Below are 19,827 nucleotides of genomic sequence, written 5' to 3' on the forward strand. Positions count from 1 at the left end.
TTAAAATCGATTGTTCGTTAATAATAATTGTTTGTTTAAGACTGGCAACGTGTTGTAATCAAATCACCAACCGAAAATAAACTAGAAGTATATAATTAATGAATTAAAATACTTATTAAATAAACTTTTCATCAGTTTATATTGATAAAACTGCAATTCACGAATAAACATGATTTAATTTATGAAAATTATTGGTATATTTGTTTTTTTGTATGAATTCTGTTCACCTTGGGCCAAAATGGACAGTCCCCTTTGTTGCCTTTTATGCTCGATGCTCGATTAATATTTTTTTTCGTAATTCTGTACCTCTACTAATTCTTAGCAAAAATATTCAATATATCATTAGGTTTTGAAATAATTTCAGCAATATGGTATCATTAAATATTTCGATGTAAAATTAATTTTACTTTGTCTATGGCTTATTGATATTGTTCATTCATTTGCTCTTTGTGTCACTTCACTAAGCTACACTATACTCTAATTGTCTGTGGTCATAAGTACGCCATATTTGTTTACCAATTAGGACACTTCCAAAAAAACAGACCTTAGTGAAACGCATTCTGTAAATAAACAAGAAAATGTCAAGCCATTGATTAATAACCTTCGAAGTTTCAATTTTGTGTCAAACTGACACAACTAAAAGCCATTAAGCAAAGAACTGAACTCAAGTTTCAATTTCAATTAATTTTAAATTTTTATAAGAATTGTGTATGCTTACGCGAAAAAAAAAATAACAATTTACGATATGGTTTTAAGGATAGGAACGCCCATTATTGCAGATTTTTTTTATTATTTATTGGATATAAGAGAACCACTTATGGCCGGTGTATGGGCATCAATGGGAAGCACTTTAGGGAAACTTTCTGGATCACAGGTTGTGGTGGTACGTTAAAATGAAATTGTAATAAAAAAATAAATCGTTTATTTGGTTACGTTATTTTGTTTGTACCGATTAAAAGTTATGTTTCAAAATAATATGATAAATAAATATCTCTGACATACATAAACTGTCGTCTGTTCGTAAGATAGGTAAGCAACTTAATGCTTCTTTCATAGGTAACAGCCGACTGATATAGCCATATCTTTATTTTTTTGTTCAATGGATATATATTAATGATTGATAAATACATACTCATACCACACTTGTATTGGGGCATTCTTCTTTTTCTAGGGTGACGGTTACCTTTTATGGGCTCTTCTATTAATTATGATGATAACTGTCAACACATGGGGATGTAGATGTTACCTGAGGGCGCTAGACAAATCCACCGAAGCAGTCACACCAACTGTTATATCTTCTGCAACTAGTTTTTTGTTTTCAGTAAGTAGGGTAAATTTTATATATTATTTTTATAAAGGTGGTATTTAATTTAAAAAAAAATGTTAATTTTGTATTAAGAACAAATCCCAATTCTAATCAATAATGCCTATTACACAGCAAAATATTATTATTGTAGTAACAATTATGTTTGTGGTGAATTGTTATGTATTTCAATGTACCTACAGCTTTTTTATGAATGCACATCTAAAAATTACTAGTGCACAGTCATCTTCTAGTAAGCGTTCTATTTTTTTATCTCCTACTACTTGCTATTTATCAAAGTGGAACAGCATTTTACTTGAAGAAATAATCTAAATATTAATTACTTATTACATCTAGTGTTATCAAATAATTATGAAACAGCAAATGAACACTGAGAAATATCTCCTTTTCCATAATAGAACGGAATGAAACACTTACAAAAAAATTAATTTAATTTGTAATTGACAAAAGTGATCCAATCTTGACAACTCATTCAAACAGTGCAGCTTAATAATATACCTTTTTTTACGTAGGCTAAATCTAACTGAAACCACCGACTAAAAACCATGTGTGATCAAACCTCCGCCTGAGTTGGGCAAGGTAGGATCGTGCTAGCATGCACCACCTCGCCCCGGAATGAGAGCATCTGAGCCCCGGCACCTAGAGAGGCGGTACCAGGCAAGCCTGACCTCCAATGCTGGATTGCACCAGCAACTGAGCAAAGCTTCAGGGAGCCAGCACAACCCGACCGGCACACCGCGCTTTCGAGATACAGGGCGGACTAGCGAACCCACCCGCCTCGTCCCTCAAGGCCAGGCAAAAGCTCATCCTCCAACGTCGGTTCGCATCGAGCAACTGGGCAAAACTCTAGGGACCCCAGCGTGACCCGGCCGTCATGCGCTTTCGCGCCACAGGGTGGGCGAGCGAAACTACCCACCCCGCCTCTCCAGTGCTCTCATAGGTTAAGTTTGATAAAAACAGAAGTACCCGGAGCGCAGCCTCACCTTCCCCGAATCCCCAAACCGACCTATCCGCACCGAGAGACGAGCTTGCCAGACCCGCCTCCCGGCAGTTCAAGGCCGTCCCAGAGGCTCGCATTCCCTTGGAGCGTGACCCAATGGCCCCGTACTCTAACGCGCTTACGCGCCTCCCAGAACGCAACCCATAGGACCAGGCATTCCAGTGTGCTCACAGGTCAAATACCTGGAGCGTACCTTACTTTGCTGGATCCCATCCCAATTCCCATCGTCCGTCGGACCTTTGGAGGACGACTACCCCCCCCCCCCCACCCATTGTGTTTGACGCCGGTTTTCCGGCGCTAATGCACACGGCGCAGCAAGAACCTCGGTGCAGTTGCGGGCAATGAGTCCTTTCTTACCGAACCGGTAACACTTTCCGCTCTTGTCAACCGGGAAGGGACAGGTCTTGCGAGTGTGCCCGATGCTTATACATTTGTAGCAGCGCAGTGGGCGCTGCTCCAGCAGTTTTACTCTGGTGGAGCTCCAGCCGACAAGGAGTCTACCAGCCTCCGCCAGAACCTTCGCTGAGGGGATCGGACACGTAAGCACCGAAGTGCCCACCCCTCCCGGTTCGGCCATGATCTTGTCAACCCTCACGGTGCCGGCGTCACACTGGCTGGTCTTGGCTACCGCCTCAGCCACCATTTCTCGTCGAGAGTCGTCTAGTCCAGAAACTCTGAGACTCGCGAGTTTCATTGGCTGGACGACCCTCATCATGCCCTCAAGGATGCGTTCCAGCTCCTGTGCTAGATACTGCGCCGCTTCTTGAAGCTGTCTCTTCGACAGCTCCAAGAACCTGGCCCCGGTTGCAGTCCGTCGTTAATAGCCAGGTCAGCCAAATCGACTGTGTCTGCAGCCCGCTGTAAAAGGTGACTGTAGGTGACCTCCTCTTCCTCTCCGAATGACCCAGTGTTATAAGCACTGCGGGCCTTCGGGGAGCCACCAACCTGGGCTTTAGGGGCTTTTTCTTCTTTTTCTTTGGCTGTCCTTGTGCGACCGGAGCAGCAGTGGCGGCGTCAGGCGTAGGAGATTTACCTGCCTTGTTCTTCTTCTGCAACTTCTTCTTGGCGACGGTGACCCAACCATCGTCGCCTATTGTAGGTGCTCTCATTGGCCGCGGCAGTGTTCGACTCTGCGGTATTGGCCACTACTACAGATTTACGTGCAGTAAGCTTTTTCTTTTTGGCGCTTCGGATTAGTGATGGCGCCTGCTGTGTAGTCTCCCTATGTTGATCTGATGCCATCAGCAGAGGGTGCGTCTTAAGCGGTGGTAATCGTGCTGTGTGGCTACGGCATTTAAAGAATATAGCCACCCCCTCTCTTCCCGTGGGTGTTGTAAGAGGCGACTCATTGAATCATTGAACTCATTTGAACCATTTTTAAGTAAGTACTTCTCGCAAGGCGTGTCAATTATATGCATGTCAATTTATTTTTTGGGTGAGAGTAGGTGGCTATATTCTTTAATGCCTTAGCTGTGTGGCTACGGTATTAAAGAATATAGCTACCCCCTTTCTTCCCGTGGGTGTTGTAAGAGGCGACTAACTGTGATAGCACAGTTCCACTACCACCTTCGAACTTGTAAAGCTGACTGCTAGCTTTGAAATACACAGGCCGAAGACGGGCAGCAGCGTCTTCGGTGCGACAAAGCCAGCCCTGCGGTCACCAACCCGCCTGCCCAGCGTGGTGACTATGGGTAAAACACATGAGTTCGCGCCTTTTTGGCGTAAACTTGTGGAGGCCTATGTTCAGCAGTGGACTGCAATAGACTGAAATGATGAATCGCCTAAGACGCTAACCCCTCGATGGTCGCGAGGCGGGCGTCAATCATGCGCCCCACCTATATCATGACTCAACTGAACCTCAAATTTTAACATATATTTATTTATGGATAGGAGAATACATTGAATAGTTTTCTTCTAATTTTGAACTGTGCTCACGATCACTATCTTGAAGTTATTATTTACCTATTCGGAGATAATTTGTTATAGTAGTCTTCCACAAGAACAAAGAACTAATTTATTAACAAGTAATTTTAAAATAAAAAATTGTTAATAAAAAATCAATAAAACGCACGCTCTATTATTCAAGTTAAAATATCATTTTCTTAAAAATTAGCCTATATTTAACTCTGTCAGTCACCTTGTGTATAACAATATCTATTAGAGAAAGAATTTAATATGTTTCTGTTTCACCTAAACTAATAAATTTCAATCAAGGAATATAGTACTCACTACCGAGAAATTTCAACATTTGGATTCACAGATTGCAAATAGATATATTTAATATTTGACTGATAGAGTTTGATGATAAAAAAGAATTGTAGGTATATCAAAAACTTTTATTTGTTTGATACTTTTAAACATCAGATAGTTTCGTAGTAAAACATGACCTTAAAATAATTTATAATTTATATTTCTTATAGGCAGTAATTGAAGTTGTTGTCTTCAATGGAAAAACGTCATTGAAGTGGTGGCTTGGCACTATATTTATCTTACAAGGTATTGCATTGGTTGCACGAAATCCTAAACTTCCAGTTGATGATAAAAATTAAGAAACATTTTTTGATAGTTACTTTTTAGATAATAATGATAAATACTTTTTTGATACAAATTAATTATACGATTACGATATGATACGAGGCAGCCTTGCATCATCCCACTGATCGGCATGGGCCTTTTTCTCCATGTAGGAGAAGGGTTTAATTAATTATACGTACTAAAAATGTGTTCCGTAAACATTTTTAAGACTTGCAAGTTGTAACTTTGTAAAAAAAAAAGAAAATGTGTTTACTCCGTTTTGCATGCTGTTCGTTCAACGCATGGACGTAATATTAAGTATATTACGTCCATGGTTCAACGCAAATGTGAACAAAGTTGTCTAAGGTATGTCACATTGTCAAGATAAGTCACAATGTTCCATGTTCATGTTTGCAAGTGTATATTTGTATATAAGACTTACCATTACAGATGTTTTGTTCTTAACTTCTTTATATCTATATACTCGTAAATTACGCGTAACGTTGTTTGTTCGCGATGGACTCTTTAAACTACTTAAACGATTTTAACCAAATTTGACCGTGTGCGGTTTGATCCAAATTGAAAGATAGGTTATATATTTTTTTCGATATATATAATTATTATATTCAAGGAAAAAAATAAGGCACTACGAAGTTCGCAAGGTCGACTAATATAAAATTGACAACGCGGTGGCGTAGCGGTCACAGAACTGACTGTTATTTTAGAATTTGCGAGTTCGATCCGCATTTATTGCAAATATTCGTACAGGCCATGCATATATATTTAGTACTTGTTTATGCTTCTGGCAATACCCCGTATTCTGTGTGTGTGTGTTTTTGATACATGAGTAAATCCTACTGGAGGCCGTTGTATGTAAGGCCCTTGTTTTTTTGTTATAATAAGCTGTATTTAATTATGTACAACCTGGTTATTTGACAAATACCATTATATTAAAAACACAAGAAGGCTCAAGGGAGCTAAGTTTAAATTTATTGTAAAGATAAAACCTGAAACACCATCTCAGTCAGTTTATCTTTAGCCAAACTGTCTTTATCAGATATCTTTTAGAGATTACAATGTAACTGTAAAAACGAATATTCCAGTATCCTATTTTATCTAAAATATCTAAAAATGAATGAAGCCTTGGTAAATTAAGCTGAAACACTAACAGACCTTGGGTAAACGAGTAGGGTATTCGAGAAAAGTCAAATATTAACGGTTAAAATTCAAAAGATTTAAACAAATTACTTTATTCCAATACTTATGATTTTTACGAACTTCGAATGAACTTTTTAACGGTCTTTTGATAAACACAATTTTTTTTATGTCACTAGGTCGGCAAACAAGCGTACGGCTCACCTGATGGTAAGCGATTACCGTAGCTTATAGACACCTGCAACACCAGAAGCATCGCAAGCGCGTTGCCGACCCAATCCCCAATCCTCCCAGGAGCTCTGGTCACTTTACTCACCAACAGGAACACAATACTGCTTGAAAACAGTATTATTTTGCTGTGATCTTCTGTAAGGTCGAGGTACTAACTACCCCAGTCGGGCTGCTCCATATTTTGAGCAGGAAATTCCTGCTGTGCCCTACCTCAGATAAATCTGTGATTTTTTTAAAGCGAAGAAGAAGCTCAAGAATGGTCAGGGTTACCTAATATTTGGTGATGCGTGGTTAAATCCGTCAAATAAAGAGATTAGTATTTTTATAAACAGACTTACTAACTTACTATTAAATATTATATTAAGTATAAGTGGATTACTTTTATATTCTATTGCATATGAATTATTTATTAGTAATTAATCATTGTATTAGTAGAATTTTATTTTTATTAACTGATTTAAATCATAAGTCATCCTAATACAGTTGGCATTGAAAAATAAGCTGACTGTAAATATACGCAGATAAATGCGTATTTTTAACTCTATTGATCTTTTTATATTTGGCTAAATTTGAAGCTTTTACTAGAGACTTAAGTGATGCTTTGAAGCAACAAACTCTTAACTTAGTTAAATATAGATTATTCTTACATTCTGTAAAATATAGGTTATTTAATACTTAATAAAGTTTTGTATTAATCTAAATTTGTTTTTATTAACCCATTTGGATCATAAGCGCACGTTAGCACTTATTTTTCTTGACATTACCTCTGGAGCGTATGTATAAGTTCAAATCCAATAGTCACTGAAATAAGATAAGCGGAGCGTTTAATATTATCAACATATAGCAAAAGTAGGCATTACAAGAAACCAACTAAAGTAAGATTTTTGAAGAAGACGATTTTTTTTAATTATTTGCCTTATTACATATTTCTTTATGATGCAAATGCGCTAGTAATAATTAAAAAGTAAAAGTTGAGAAATAAATCGAAATATTGTAAATGCTCTTATTTGTAACAATAGACGTATCTCTGATTTTTACTCTTTAACTGTAAAACTATTGAATTTTTGAACCAGTGTAAACACAGAGAAACAGAGAAAGTAGGGACGCACTTAAGGGCCAGGCTTTAGATTAAAAACCGCATTTTGGAGTTAGGTTAGGGTTATTTTTTTTTTGTAACCAAATTATGTCGATAAACAGTCTAATTTGGTAGTAAGATAGGTTAGGGTTATTTTTTTTTTTTGTAACTAAATTATGCCGATAAACGGTCAAATTTTGAGCTTTGATAATTCGACGGTTCTTAATCTAAAGCCTTACCCACTTAAGCATTTTTTCGCTTTAAACTTGATGGCTCTTCAAAATAACGCCTCCTTTATTGCAAAATTAATCTTTCTAAGTTCAGAAATGCAATCAATCTTATAAACTATTGATAGTTATTGTGACAATAACATGTAAGTATATAAAATTGACGTTATAAATGAAAATGAAATGGCTAGTTCTGAAAAACGTCAATTATATACTTACATTCCATAGTCACATATACATATATAATTAATAATTCCACGTACCCCAAAATTTGGGAGAAAATTCGTTTCTAATGGGCATTTTTAATAAACTTAAACTAATAACTCAATATTATATTTAAGGAATCTACATTACATTAAACCTAGTTTAAAAAATAATTGAATTACTTTAAAAATACAGAAGAAACCATCAGAAAATTTTTAATAATTTTTTTTATTGTTAAGATGTCCACTATTGAAAATTACTCTGAATTATATACGAACAAAAGTTAAATTACATGTACAAAAGTAAAAGGCATTATTTATTTAAAAAAAAAAACATGTACCTGTTTGTGTGTATCTGTTTCTGTGTCTCATATTGTGAAATTAAAATAATAAACTTACTTAGATATTTCAATATACTTGTTTTTTTTTACTATATTCCTGTTAGCCACGAAGAATATTATCTTTACCGTAGAGAGAGGTAAAGTAATATTGCACTTAACATAATAACAACGATATATACAAGTACCTAACTCTACAAATCTTCAATACCTATTGTCTTCTATTTGCGGCTAACTGTTATTTTTTATTTACTATTACACAAAAGTATTTTATTTTGATCACGATGTGGGTGCTCGTAAACAAAAAAAAAAACCGACTGCAATTGACATCGACAGTTTATAATCAAATTATTAGAGATTACTCAAAAATTACTCTAAATTTAATTGAAAACGTGACAAGCACCAAAAAATACGACCTTAAAACCAATTTAAATACGACCTCATCACAAGCCACCTTATGTAAAACAAAAATTTATTCAAATTGGTCTACCCAGTAAAAAGTAGATAAATACAAAAAATTCAGTCGAATTGAGAAACTTCTTAATTCTGACAAGTGATATAAAACCTCAAAAACTAATTTTAATTAGTGTCTTAAAAGTTATAGTAATGACGCAGCTAAAAAGTAGCATGAATAAATAAATAAAATAAATAAATTAAGCTTTCATTCACTGACCATTTTGTTTAAACTTAATTATTACAATAGTAAAATGGATATAAAGTAAATACAATGACAAGTAGCACTACAAAATTACAGTTTTTTACTATTTTAGTTACCGGTTCCTTTGTCAGGTGGTCCTTCGAGATAGGCCTCTCCTAGTTGTTCCCACACAGTGTATTTAAAAGGACAAATATTAGCAACAAAATAAAAAAATATGTGGTGTCATGGGACACCAGGTAGGAAAAAAGTTCCTTCGGATAGTATAGAAGCAACACAATTGAAAAAAAAAATTGAATTTTATATATATTTTCTAGTTCTTGATTTTTTTTAATTTTGTTGATTGGTTTTTAATTAAGTACATAAAAGTATTTAGGATATATAGTATTTTAGAAATAACAAATACCGTAAAATAAATAAAATAAATCAAACAAAATAATAATAATAATAATAATTCAAACTATTAAGTGGAATAATAAACATATGGCTTTATTTATTTTTGTCGACAGTATAAAATTACATAAATAATTTTAAAAAAAGTTTACTAGTAATATTTTAGATTTACAAACGTCATATTATACAGTCGTGTGACTGATATTACGCCACTTCCGTTATATATTTTTCTTACGGTTTTAGTATCACATTTTTTTCAGTTCGGTCGCCCAGCCAAATGTCAAACCTGCCGTAAGGAACTTCGTTCCAAAAACTGAAATGAAACTGGGCTCGACATATTATGAGAAGTAACAAAGAGAAAATAACATACTATAGTCAAATAAATTATTGCGAGGTGTCCGATTTTATAGGTGCTAAAATAATTATTTTTAAATAAATCAATATCTAAACTAAACACAGTGACAGTACTTCATGTAATGAAGAAGATTTTCTGAGTAGACTTAATAAAGTGACGTCAACAATATGACGTCACTGTCTCAAAATAATCATGCCCATGTCGTGATAATTCGTTTCAAAATAAAACTGTTTTCGATACAAAACAATAATTTTAATTTTACAACACTTTTATCAATAATTTTAACGTTACACTCGATAATCATATATCAGTAAATACAAATTCTAAAATTAATACTTATACAATAGTCGACGACTCGAATGAGTTTAATTAAAGCAACAGATACCGCTCCAAACATGAAATCATCGTTTCTTTTTCGTAAAATCGAACGATATAATATGATCATTTCGACATATATTTCATCTATTTTTGAGCCTCACGAAAATCTGTGTTATATGGTGTAACAAACAGGCGTAAACACGAATTGTGCAATGTAATATCGCGTTTACACAATTAATGAAGTGTTTTATTAATTAAGTATTTTGCAAATTATTTCACTAACCGCGTTCAATATGTCCAACTTGGGTTTTTTCGGTCTGATCCATACTTTGTACTTTCTGGTGTAAGCCAGGGTAGTACTTTAGGACCTACCCAATTTCTCATTATGATTAATGACCTTCCAGAAGTACTCAAAATAACCCAATGTCTGATGTTCGCTGACGACCTAAATTTATTTATAGCTATTGAAGGCAATACTGATTGCGATGCGCTTCAAAATGACATACATAACGTCTGTGCCTGTACCAGAGAATCAATTAGCATTTGATATATCTAAATGTAAAATTGTAACGTATACTCGGTCCCGTTCCCCAATCTCTCACACGTACATCGTCGACGGCGAAGCCTTGTCTAGAGTAGAAGAACTTGTCTACAATGGAATACAATGTGTTAATTTGGAATCCACACGAAAAGCTTTATACAACCTTAGTAAAGCGAGTGCAAAAAAAGTTTGCCCGTTATTTATTCTTTAAACTATATGGTTACTATCCTTATTTGTATCCCTCTCTTTATGTAAATGGTACGGTGGGCTTGGACACACTTGAACTAAGGCGGAAGTGTGCCCTCATGCTTCACTACTACCATTTACTAAATAATAAAATAGATAACCCTGCGACATTAGGGGCATGTGGTATATGCGCTCCGCGCTGTACGGTCATGAAGCACTCCCAGCCGCTGTTCGCGGTGGGGTGTGTGCGGACGCAAGCGTCTCGGAGCGCCCCAACTCAGTCAGCGTATCACTTATTGAATAATATGTTGGCATGCAATAGTAATATTGATATGTTTGCTATAAATTCGAGTCAATTTGTTAAGTCGTGTTTTAAGTATTTAGTATATTAATAGGTGAAGCAAAAACTTTGTACCCCTTTTAACGAAAATTGTGCGGACGAAGGAGTATGAAATTTCGCACACTTATCTATACTAATATTATAAAGAGATAAAGTTTTTAATTTTGTTTGTTTTTAGGGGGTAATCTTCGTAATTATAACAAAAATTAAAAAATATTTAATATTTAAAAATTCTTTCATTATAACAGAAAGCTACACTATTCAGGAGTGACATGGGCTATATTTTATTGTGAATTCAGTGAAAAATCTTATATATATATATAATTCAACCGCTCTGGTGTATTGGTGTGAGTAGTTGCCTAAAATACCGATGGTTTGCGGGTTCGATTCCCGCTCGGGATGGATCTTAGAATTTGTACAAATCTTTGTTTCCGGTTTCGATGTCTGTCTTTGTGGGTCTCCCTATCGTGTTTCGCAGAGCATGTTAAACCGTCGGTCCCAGTTGTTATCATAAACACATGATAGCGTTCGTTGCTCATAGTAGGGAAAATATCCCCTAACCTGCAGTGAAGTAGTGTGATGGATTAAGCTCCAATCCTTCTCCTACATGGAGAAAGTGGCCTATGCCCAGCAGTGGGGTGTTACAGGCTGAATGCAATAACAAAATTATAAGCGATGCTTTAAACTAACATTTATAAACATTTTTTTGAATATATATCAAAAATTGACCGCTCCAGCGGGATTCGAACCCGCGTCTCCGACTGACCGTGTCGGCTCTCTAGCCAATTAAGCTATGGAACGATGTACCCGCCAGAGCGAAATTCTTGATATGATGATTTTTATTTCCGGTTTAAGCGAACCGTGGCGCCGTCTATAGTGAGTTCTTTACAGAGACCCGTAACTATTCAAAGTTTCATATTACAATGAAAATCTTTGACAAGAGACGACACCTTGCTATTCTTAATATGTACGATTTTATTTTTGTGTTACCCACACATTAGGGATTCTAAACATTTTTTGAATATCATATCAAAAATTGACCGCTCCAGCGGGATTCGAACCCGCGTTTCGGACTGACCGTGTCGGCGCTCTAGCCAATTAAGCTATGGAACGATGTACCCGCCAGAGCGAAATTCTATAAATAAAAATCAATCAATCAATCAATCTAAAAATAAAAATCATCATATCGAGAATTTCGCTAATAAAGTAGAAGCGACTCGTAGAAACCGGTTTTTGACATCGCAGTGTCTTGCGCCGACATGTACAGTATGTCCCAAAACTCAACTTCGGTCGTGTCAACGTTGAGTGTTGGGACATACGGTTGAATTAAGTACCCTCCTCCCTTTTTGGAGTCGGTTAAAAAGTAATTATAACACAAAAATTGGTTTCAGAAACGTATTCAATTTAATACAAAATTTAAACGTAAAAATATATTTTTTTAAAGTTCTATGTATTTTAGAAACTGAGTATTTTAAATACTTACTTAAAACTGTATCATTATTTATACAATAAAATTCTTAAGCTATATTACAATGCTAAAATGCTCGTAGTCATAAGTCCACTAATGTAACTTTCAAGTAAGTACACATATGAAAATATAATATTTTTTTTTAGTAAAATAACTTCGAGGTGTGGAATAACATCGATATCGATATAATTTACGGTATAACATCCCTTTGAACATTATAGACGCAATGACGCCGAGCTCGACTGCCTGGCAGTGGCGCGTCGCCAGCTTTAGCTGATGCACGTGTCTGCAACTTGGTGTTAACGCGCCTTATTTTATTTCATTGCGAAAGAATTACGATCGATAACACAAAGCCGTGTGCAAAACAAACACGTTAGCTAAAATCATCTGCCCCTGTTTATTCGCGTGATTATAATTTATCGAATTACATTTAAGATTTTTAATTAAGACATCGATGAATTCGCGTGACGACCGGCGTCAACAATGTAGCCATAGTGACGCGATGTTGACGGCTTGACAGCTTGCAATTTAGCGAGAATATTTATATTAGAAATGTTTAAATGTCAATTTTATTTTATGAAATATGTTAAATGTTGAGAATCGGTTGTTGAAAATTTTTGAAGAGGTTTAATATATTATAATAGTAAATCTTAAAATTTAAAAATGGGGAATGGCATGAATAAGGTAAGTTTAATTCAATTTAACTAAAAGTGCATTTTTGGCAAATTCTGCGGTGAGCGCGTCAAGTTACGTAACGTTAACGTAGCTTCAACGATCTGTCGTAGCTCGTAGCGTCAAAGCCCGTAGATCGAACTTTGCAGCACGGCTATTACAATGTAAATACAGTTTTACCGTAATATTATCACTCGTTCTTTATTTAAATATGTTTTGTCTGACTTATGTTATATTAAAAAAAAAAAAATATACAAATTCACTTTTTTTTTAATTTTTAATTTTATTATTGAATATATCCGCCAACCCGCATTGTATTAGCGTAGTGGATTAAGCTCTGATCCTTCTTCTACATTGGAAAAGAGGCCTATGCCCAGCTGTGGGATATAACAGGCGCGAAGCTAGTTTTTTTTTTTTAGGAAATAGTAAAATTAGAAAATCAAACAAAAATAATGAATTTTGCAAATAACATAGTATGCTTAGCGAAATAGTAAAATGTTGCAATTACATTTATTAACTGATTATAATATAACATTTATTAAATAAGTAAAACAAGTCGTTTTACAAAAGATTTAGGTTTTAGTAAGTTACATTGAAAAATAATATAGTAGAAATAATAAAATAGCATGACATAGAAATTAAAATTTTATAGTAATTAATTCATTTCATATTATTAACAAAATACATCTTGGAAAATAAAATAAAACATAAATTAGTTAGGTATTAAGGTTTCGTACAGAGGAACCTCAGTGAACCTTGCTTACAGATTTATAAGGTTTTTATAATTGTTACAATTTGGTAATGATTTTACCGATTTACTATCTTCTTCTTCTTTCAGATATATCAGTCATCTCAATTGAATTTTTAATTTTAGGACTATGTTTCGATGACTTTTTATTATGACACTGGTTAAATATTTGTATACAATATCTATCTTTACCTTGACGATTTCTTAAACATTTAAATAGTTTATAGGTTAAGAATAAAAATAGGAATACAACTAAAATATACGTAAATGCGGAATAGTATGAGCCATATTTAATAAAATGTGCTTCATTTTGAGATTATTTAATTCAAATTCTAAATTATCCAGCTGATGATTCGCGTGTAATATAATGTTATTTGGAATTATTTTGTTTTAACAATCCATAATCTATTTTAGTCATGTTTAGTTCCATTAAACACAAAAAATATCGATTTTTACGATTACATCGCTATTTTATTGTTTAAATTAAATAAAACAGCATTTTTATCTTAAAAAATTAAATTTTTACGATGAGTAATTTGTAGAATCAATTTCCATTCTTAAGGTTTTCTTATAAAAATACGAGAAATAAAATATTTTAGTGGGTCACGCACATGTCATTAATCAAATTGCTACCTACTTAAAATTGTTCCTTACTGTTTTACATTGTTCAGGTTAATATGTCAGGTCGTTAAACCCAAAAATTACAAACACGTTTAAGGTTTATAAAAAATTTAATTTATACATTGGTTTTGTTTCTTGATTCTCTTTGAAATTACAATACAATATATACAACATATAAAAAAATAGGAAGTTTTGCTGTTGGTATAAAGTCCTTTACAAATCTACTTGTGTCGCATTTTTAATGTAACTGTTACAAATTGCCGTGTTAGCTAAATATCGTTACTAGTAAAATTAGGAACTAGGCTTTAATTGTTAAAGGTGATAAGAATTGTTTTTTTTTTATATTTTGCTTTTTGTTCGACGGTACTTGGAATTTTTTGAAAAAGTTGGAAATTTTGATGCATCCCAAAAATACTTATTAAAATTGTAAATTCACAAAGATTACTATCTTTAAATCATACCAGTGCATTATTACTTTGTGGTATCATTGCATAGAAACTACAAAACTGACAAAAACGATTATTTTAGAAAAAATTAAATAAAATGTCCAATATTGCCAAAACCATTTTATAAAACCCATATTAATTTTTTCACTGATTTTTGTCACATAAAGAAATAAATAAATAAAGGTCTGACACTCAACAGCCCCCACTAGGATTAACTCCTGTGTCGGGGGTCTGGAACCACACACGATACACAAGCACAAACGCCCAAACCACGGCAAAAATCTGTGTGGCCTATACAAATGTTTGACATGTGCGGGATAGAACCCGCAACAGCTACAAATCAGTGCAGTGACCATTTCGCCAACGCGTCGTCAAATATAACAGTCATTGTGTGACAAACTGTAATGTATATTGTTAGGTGATTGGATAAGAGTATATATTTAAAATAAAAATCATTTACTTTAGCCTATACCTAATAAACTATCTGGATAAATGGACACATTGACACATTGGAACGGAACTTGAGTTGTCAAAGGGAGGTAACCGCAGAGTTTTCAAAGCCTCGGTCAAATAATGCATTTATTTTGAAGATATTTTAAATTGTTACGTTTCTACTAAAACGAAAAACAAGTTCCTATAACTTCTCAAACTATTACAATTAAATCAACATACACACACGTGCAATATAAAATAAATAGTAACTAGATTATTTTCAATTTACTCCAACATTAATGTACTTAGCGTGATTCGTAATAACATTAAAAGTGCACAAATCGACCGCATTATTTAAGTGCAAATCGACCAAGTACTACTCATACTATCAAATGAAAGGTTCTTTATAACACTGTAATGTTTAGCAACTGAATTGTTAGCAAAATAAGTCGACGAAATATAGTTTATTGTGAAAAGACATTTTTGTGTTAACTTAAGAGGTATTTTCGTTTGTAAGGATTTTATTTCTTTTTATATTATTTATCGTTTTATTGGTTGTAGTAATAAATGTTCTGTAAAAAAATTATAAGTTAATCTGATTCACTGTTCGTAAAATATAGTGACGTGGCAGATTGAAATGTAGATGGGCACAGAGGTTTCTTAGTTATTTAGCTCAACTGGTACCGTTACTATATTTTAATATTTATAGAGGATTTATTACTCCAACCCAATAAAAAGTTCTGAGGTAACACACACAAAAAATACGGTCGAATGATAATCACTTACTTTTTCGAATTCGGTTCAACACTACATCACAAAGCTCCTTTCAAATTGCATATAAAAATAAAATACATATAAAAACTCTTACACGAAGTGATTGTTCGCGCATTACTTTGAATTAATAATAGTTAGTAATATCTGTTAATTTATTTGACTTTTTTCTAATCTTGTTAGTATACAATTTTTATTATTTATTAATTATTACATATGCCTTATTTAATATTTAAATTTCAATTTATATCAGAGCCTTTAAAAAATAAAAAAAAATAAAAAAGCCTTTTATTTCTTGCTTTTTTCATATTACAGACTTAATATCAATGTGCATGCAAAATTATTCACAAATACAAAAAGCGTTTTTAAAAAAAGTAAAAAAATAATAGTAAAAAAAGTAAACAATAAAAAAATAAGAAAATATCCGTTAAGTACCTAAACACAAATTGATATGGTTAAATAAATAGTAAATTTAGAATAAAAATATTAGTATGTATTGTTTTAGTTTATTAGATCATAGTATTTCATTTAAATAATAGTCAGAGCCTTTAAATTCAATTAAATAACTTTGGTAAGATAATGGGACGAAGAACTTGAAAATATTTATTTATATTTCGTATTAGGATCGGCTGGCTGATAACAACAAGGTCAACAATTTGAATTAAACTTAGTAGAACAACTCGTAAGAAGACTTCAATAACCAGAATACGAAAGACGTAATAATTACGTGCCATCAGAAAACAGTAGTTGAGAGCACTCGAAGCATCATTGAGCTAACTACAAACGCAATATTTTTAGAGACCATTGGTTCAGTGAAATAGCGAGATTACAAACGCAAGAGATAACACCTAAATGAACCGTTTATTCTTCCAACTTAAATAAAAATCACTAGCAATTGATTTTTTTTTACATTTATCTAAGAAAAAGACAATTACTTAATGTAATACTGTAATAACTTGCCGAGAAATTAATGCACGAAGGTGATTAGTACTACATATAATTTGAAGAAAAACAAAAAATATTTAAAATCGTTAACTATGAGAATAGTATAGCGTTCTTAGTAAAGATAAACGGAACGAAGTCTTCTGGATCTGTGCTAAAAATGGGCATTCCAAAGGGATCGATTCCGAGGTCGAGTCCGTTTCTTTTTTTAATATATATAAATTATGTACCATTTTATGTTAAGTATATTTGTGATATAGTGCTACTTGCAGATGACACATCTCTTATATTTAAAGTTGATAGGAAAAAAGTAAATTATGATGACGTGAACAGTTCATTGTCGCGAATTTAAGATTGGTTTGAAATTTGGACAAACAACTTGGTTTGAACGCCAAAAAAAACCAAGTGCGTTGTGTTTCTGTTATTTAATGTTAATCATCCAAATTATAATTTTATAATAAATAACGAGAGACTTATTGTCAATGATACTACAGTTATCTTAGGGATATATTTGGACTCAAAACTTCAGTGGAATTCCCATTTGTCATACTAGAATGGTAGACTTAGCTCCGCAGCATTCGCAGTTAGAAAAGTACGACAACTGACCGACGACGTTGCTACTGCACGTTTAATATATTTGAGCTATTTCCATAGTATTATGTCTTACGGCCTGTTATTGTAGGGTAATGCTACAGATTATTATCTTGCTAAAAAGGGCTAATCGCGACATTTACGATTTTGGAGCTCGAGCCTCCCTACGGAATGTTTTCAAAAACATATTAAAAATTGCGTCGCAATATATTTATAATAATATTATGTATATTCACCAGAATATTCAGTGTTTTGAAATAAATAGTAATAATAGCATTGTAAAAACCAGAAGGAATAACAAAATTATAACTCCAAGTTTCCGACTGCGCAAAGTAAACGTCTCCTTTCTGGCTTATGGTATTCGCATGTATAATAAAATCCCCCAAACAATTTTGGAATTGTTTCAACATAAATTTAACGTTTAATATGAATAAAAAATTAATAGATAAAGCGTATTATTCGGTGCAGGATTACATAGTTGATAAAGATGTTTGGACTTAGTGACCCTGTATTTTTAACCGACTTCCAAAAAAGGAGGAGGTTCTCAATTCGACTGTATTTTTTTTTTTTTTTTTATGTATGTTACTTCAGTGATTTCAAAAAATTTTCTTTTAATCGAAAGGTGGTGTGTGTCATTTGGTTCCATTTATATTCATTTGAGATCTAACAACTACTTTTCGAGTTATATCTAATAATGCGTTTTTACTTGACGCTTTTTTCGTTGACCTACGTTGTATTATAACCTTATAACTTTCTACTGGATGTACCGATTTTGATAATTCTTTTTTTGTTGGAAAGGGGATATTTCTAGTTTGGTACCATGATAAGGAAACCAGGATCTGATGATGGGATCCCAAAGAAATCGTGAGAAACTCTCGAAAATCCGCAATAATGCGGTCATGTGGTCACATATAAATTTTCTAGAGATCTGATAACTAACACGTGGTTCAATAAGTCCCGAGACTAAGTACTAAAAAAAGGTCTTTTTTATAAAATTAATTTTTATTCATCAACATAGTCTCCTCCAAGAGCGATACAGTCCCTCCAACGCTTTTCTAACTTTTCTATCCCATGTGTGTAGAACGATTTGTCTTTGGCTTCAAAATAAGCCTCCGTTGCTGCGATAACTTCACTATTTGAGTCAAATTTCTTACCCTGAAGCATTTTTTTGAGGTCTGCAAATAGCCAGTAATCGCTGGGGGCCAAGTCTGGCGAATAAGGGGGATGAAGAAGCAATTCGAAGCCCAATTCATTAATTTTGGCCATCGTTCTCAAGGACTTGTGACAAGGCGCGTTGTCCTGGTGAAACACCACTTTCTTTTTGTTCATATGAGGCCGTTTATCCGCAATTTCGTACTTCAATCGCTCCAATAAGCACATGTAATAGTCACTATTTATATTTTGCCCCTTTTCAAGGTAGTCGATGAAAAGTATTCCATGCGCATCCCAAAATATAGACGCTATAACCTTACTGGCCGATTTCTGAGTCTTTGGACGCTTCGGGCGGCTTTCACCAGCCGCTCTCCACTCCGCTGCCTGCCGATTGAATTCCGGAGTGAAATGGTATATCCAGGTTTCATCCATTGTTACATACCGACGTAAAAAATCCTTTTTATTATGATTCATCAGCGCCAAACATCGCTCTGAATCATTGATACGTTGTTCCTTTTGATTAGTTGTAAGCAAACGCGGCACCCACTTAGAAAAAAGCTTTTTCATGGCCAAATTTTTATGTAAAATAGTGAAAACACTACCAGCTGAAATCTTCACTATCTCGGCTATCTCTCGCACTTTTACCTTCCGATCTTCCAATACGATTTTGAGGACTTGGTTAATATTTTGTTGAGTCACTGCTTCATTTGGACGACCTGAGCGTTCCCCATCATTGGTGTCCATGCGACCGCGTTTGAAGTCGGCATACTACCGACAAATGGTTGCTTTAGAGGGAGCTGATCCTGCATAACATATTAACATTTTATAAGCCATTGCTGTGCTTCAACGGCATTTTTTCCCATTAAAAAACAATGTTTTATCAACACGCGAAACTCGTTTTTTTTCCATTGTATCGAAATTACAACCGTAGCGTCACTTAAATGTTTCAAAATCAATAATTTTATTGTTCCATTTTTAAAAATTTGACACATATTCTTGTATTGATAGCCAGTACTTTTTAAAAATCAAAAGAATTTTTAATATATGCGCCATTTCCAGGTTAGTCTCGGGACTTATTGAACGATCTAGTACTTTTTGAGTAATCTTTGATAACGCGTAGTTACTTGAC

General features: G+C 33.9%; 1 protein-coding gene across 1 annotated transcript; it reads left to right on the forward strand.

The window, feature by feature from the left end:
• Positions 1-680: 680 nt before the first annotated feature.
• On the forward strand, positions 681-5,252 carry LOC123659786. Its single transcript, XM_045594959.1, has 3 exons — positions 681-883; positions 1,172-1,321; positions 4,745-5,252. Exons 1-3 carry the CDS (start codon positions 746-748, stop codon positions 4,871-4,873), a joined length of 417 nt encoding a protein of 138 aa, XP_045450915.1. The 5' UTR covers positions 681-745; the 3' UTR covers positions 4,874-5,252.
• Positions 5,253-19,827: the final 14,575 nt, after the last annotated feature.

Source organism: Melitaea cinxia, chromosome 14 (genome assembly GCF_905220565.1).
Source record: "Melitaea cinxia chromosome 14, ilMelCinx1.1, whole genome shotgun sequence".
Lineage (NCBI taxonomy): Eukaryota > Metazoa > Arthropoda > Insecta > Lepidoptera > Nymphalidae > Melitaea > Melitaea cinxia.

Coding starts and splice junctions, on each gene's coding strand:
- LOC123659786 (XM_045594959.1), top strand. CDS start 746: ATGGTTTTAAGGATAGGAACGCCCATTATTGCAGATTTTTTTTATTAT. Junction 884..1,171: donor CTGGATCACAGGTTGTGGTG/GTACGTTAAAAT, acceptor TTCTTTTTCTAG/GGTGACGGTTACCTTTTATG. Junction 1,322..4,744: donor CAACTAGTTTTTTGTTTTCA/GTAAGTAGGGTA, acceptor TATTTCTTATAG/GCAGTAATTGAAGTTGTTGT.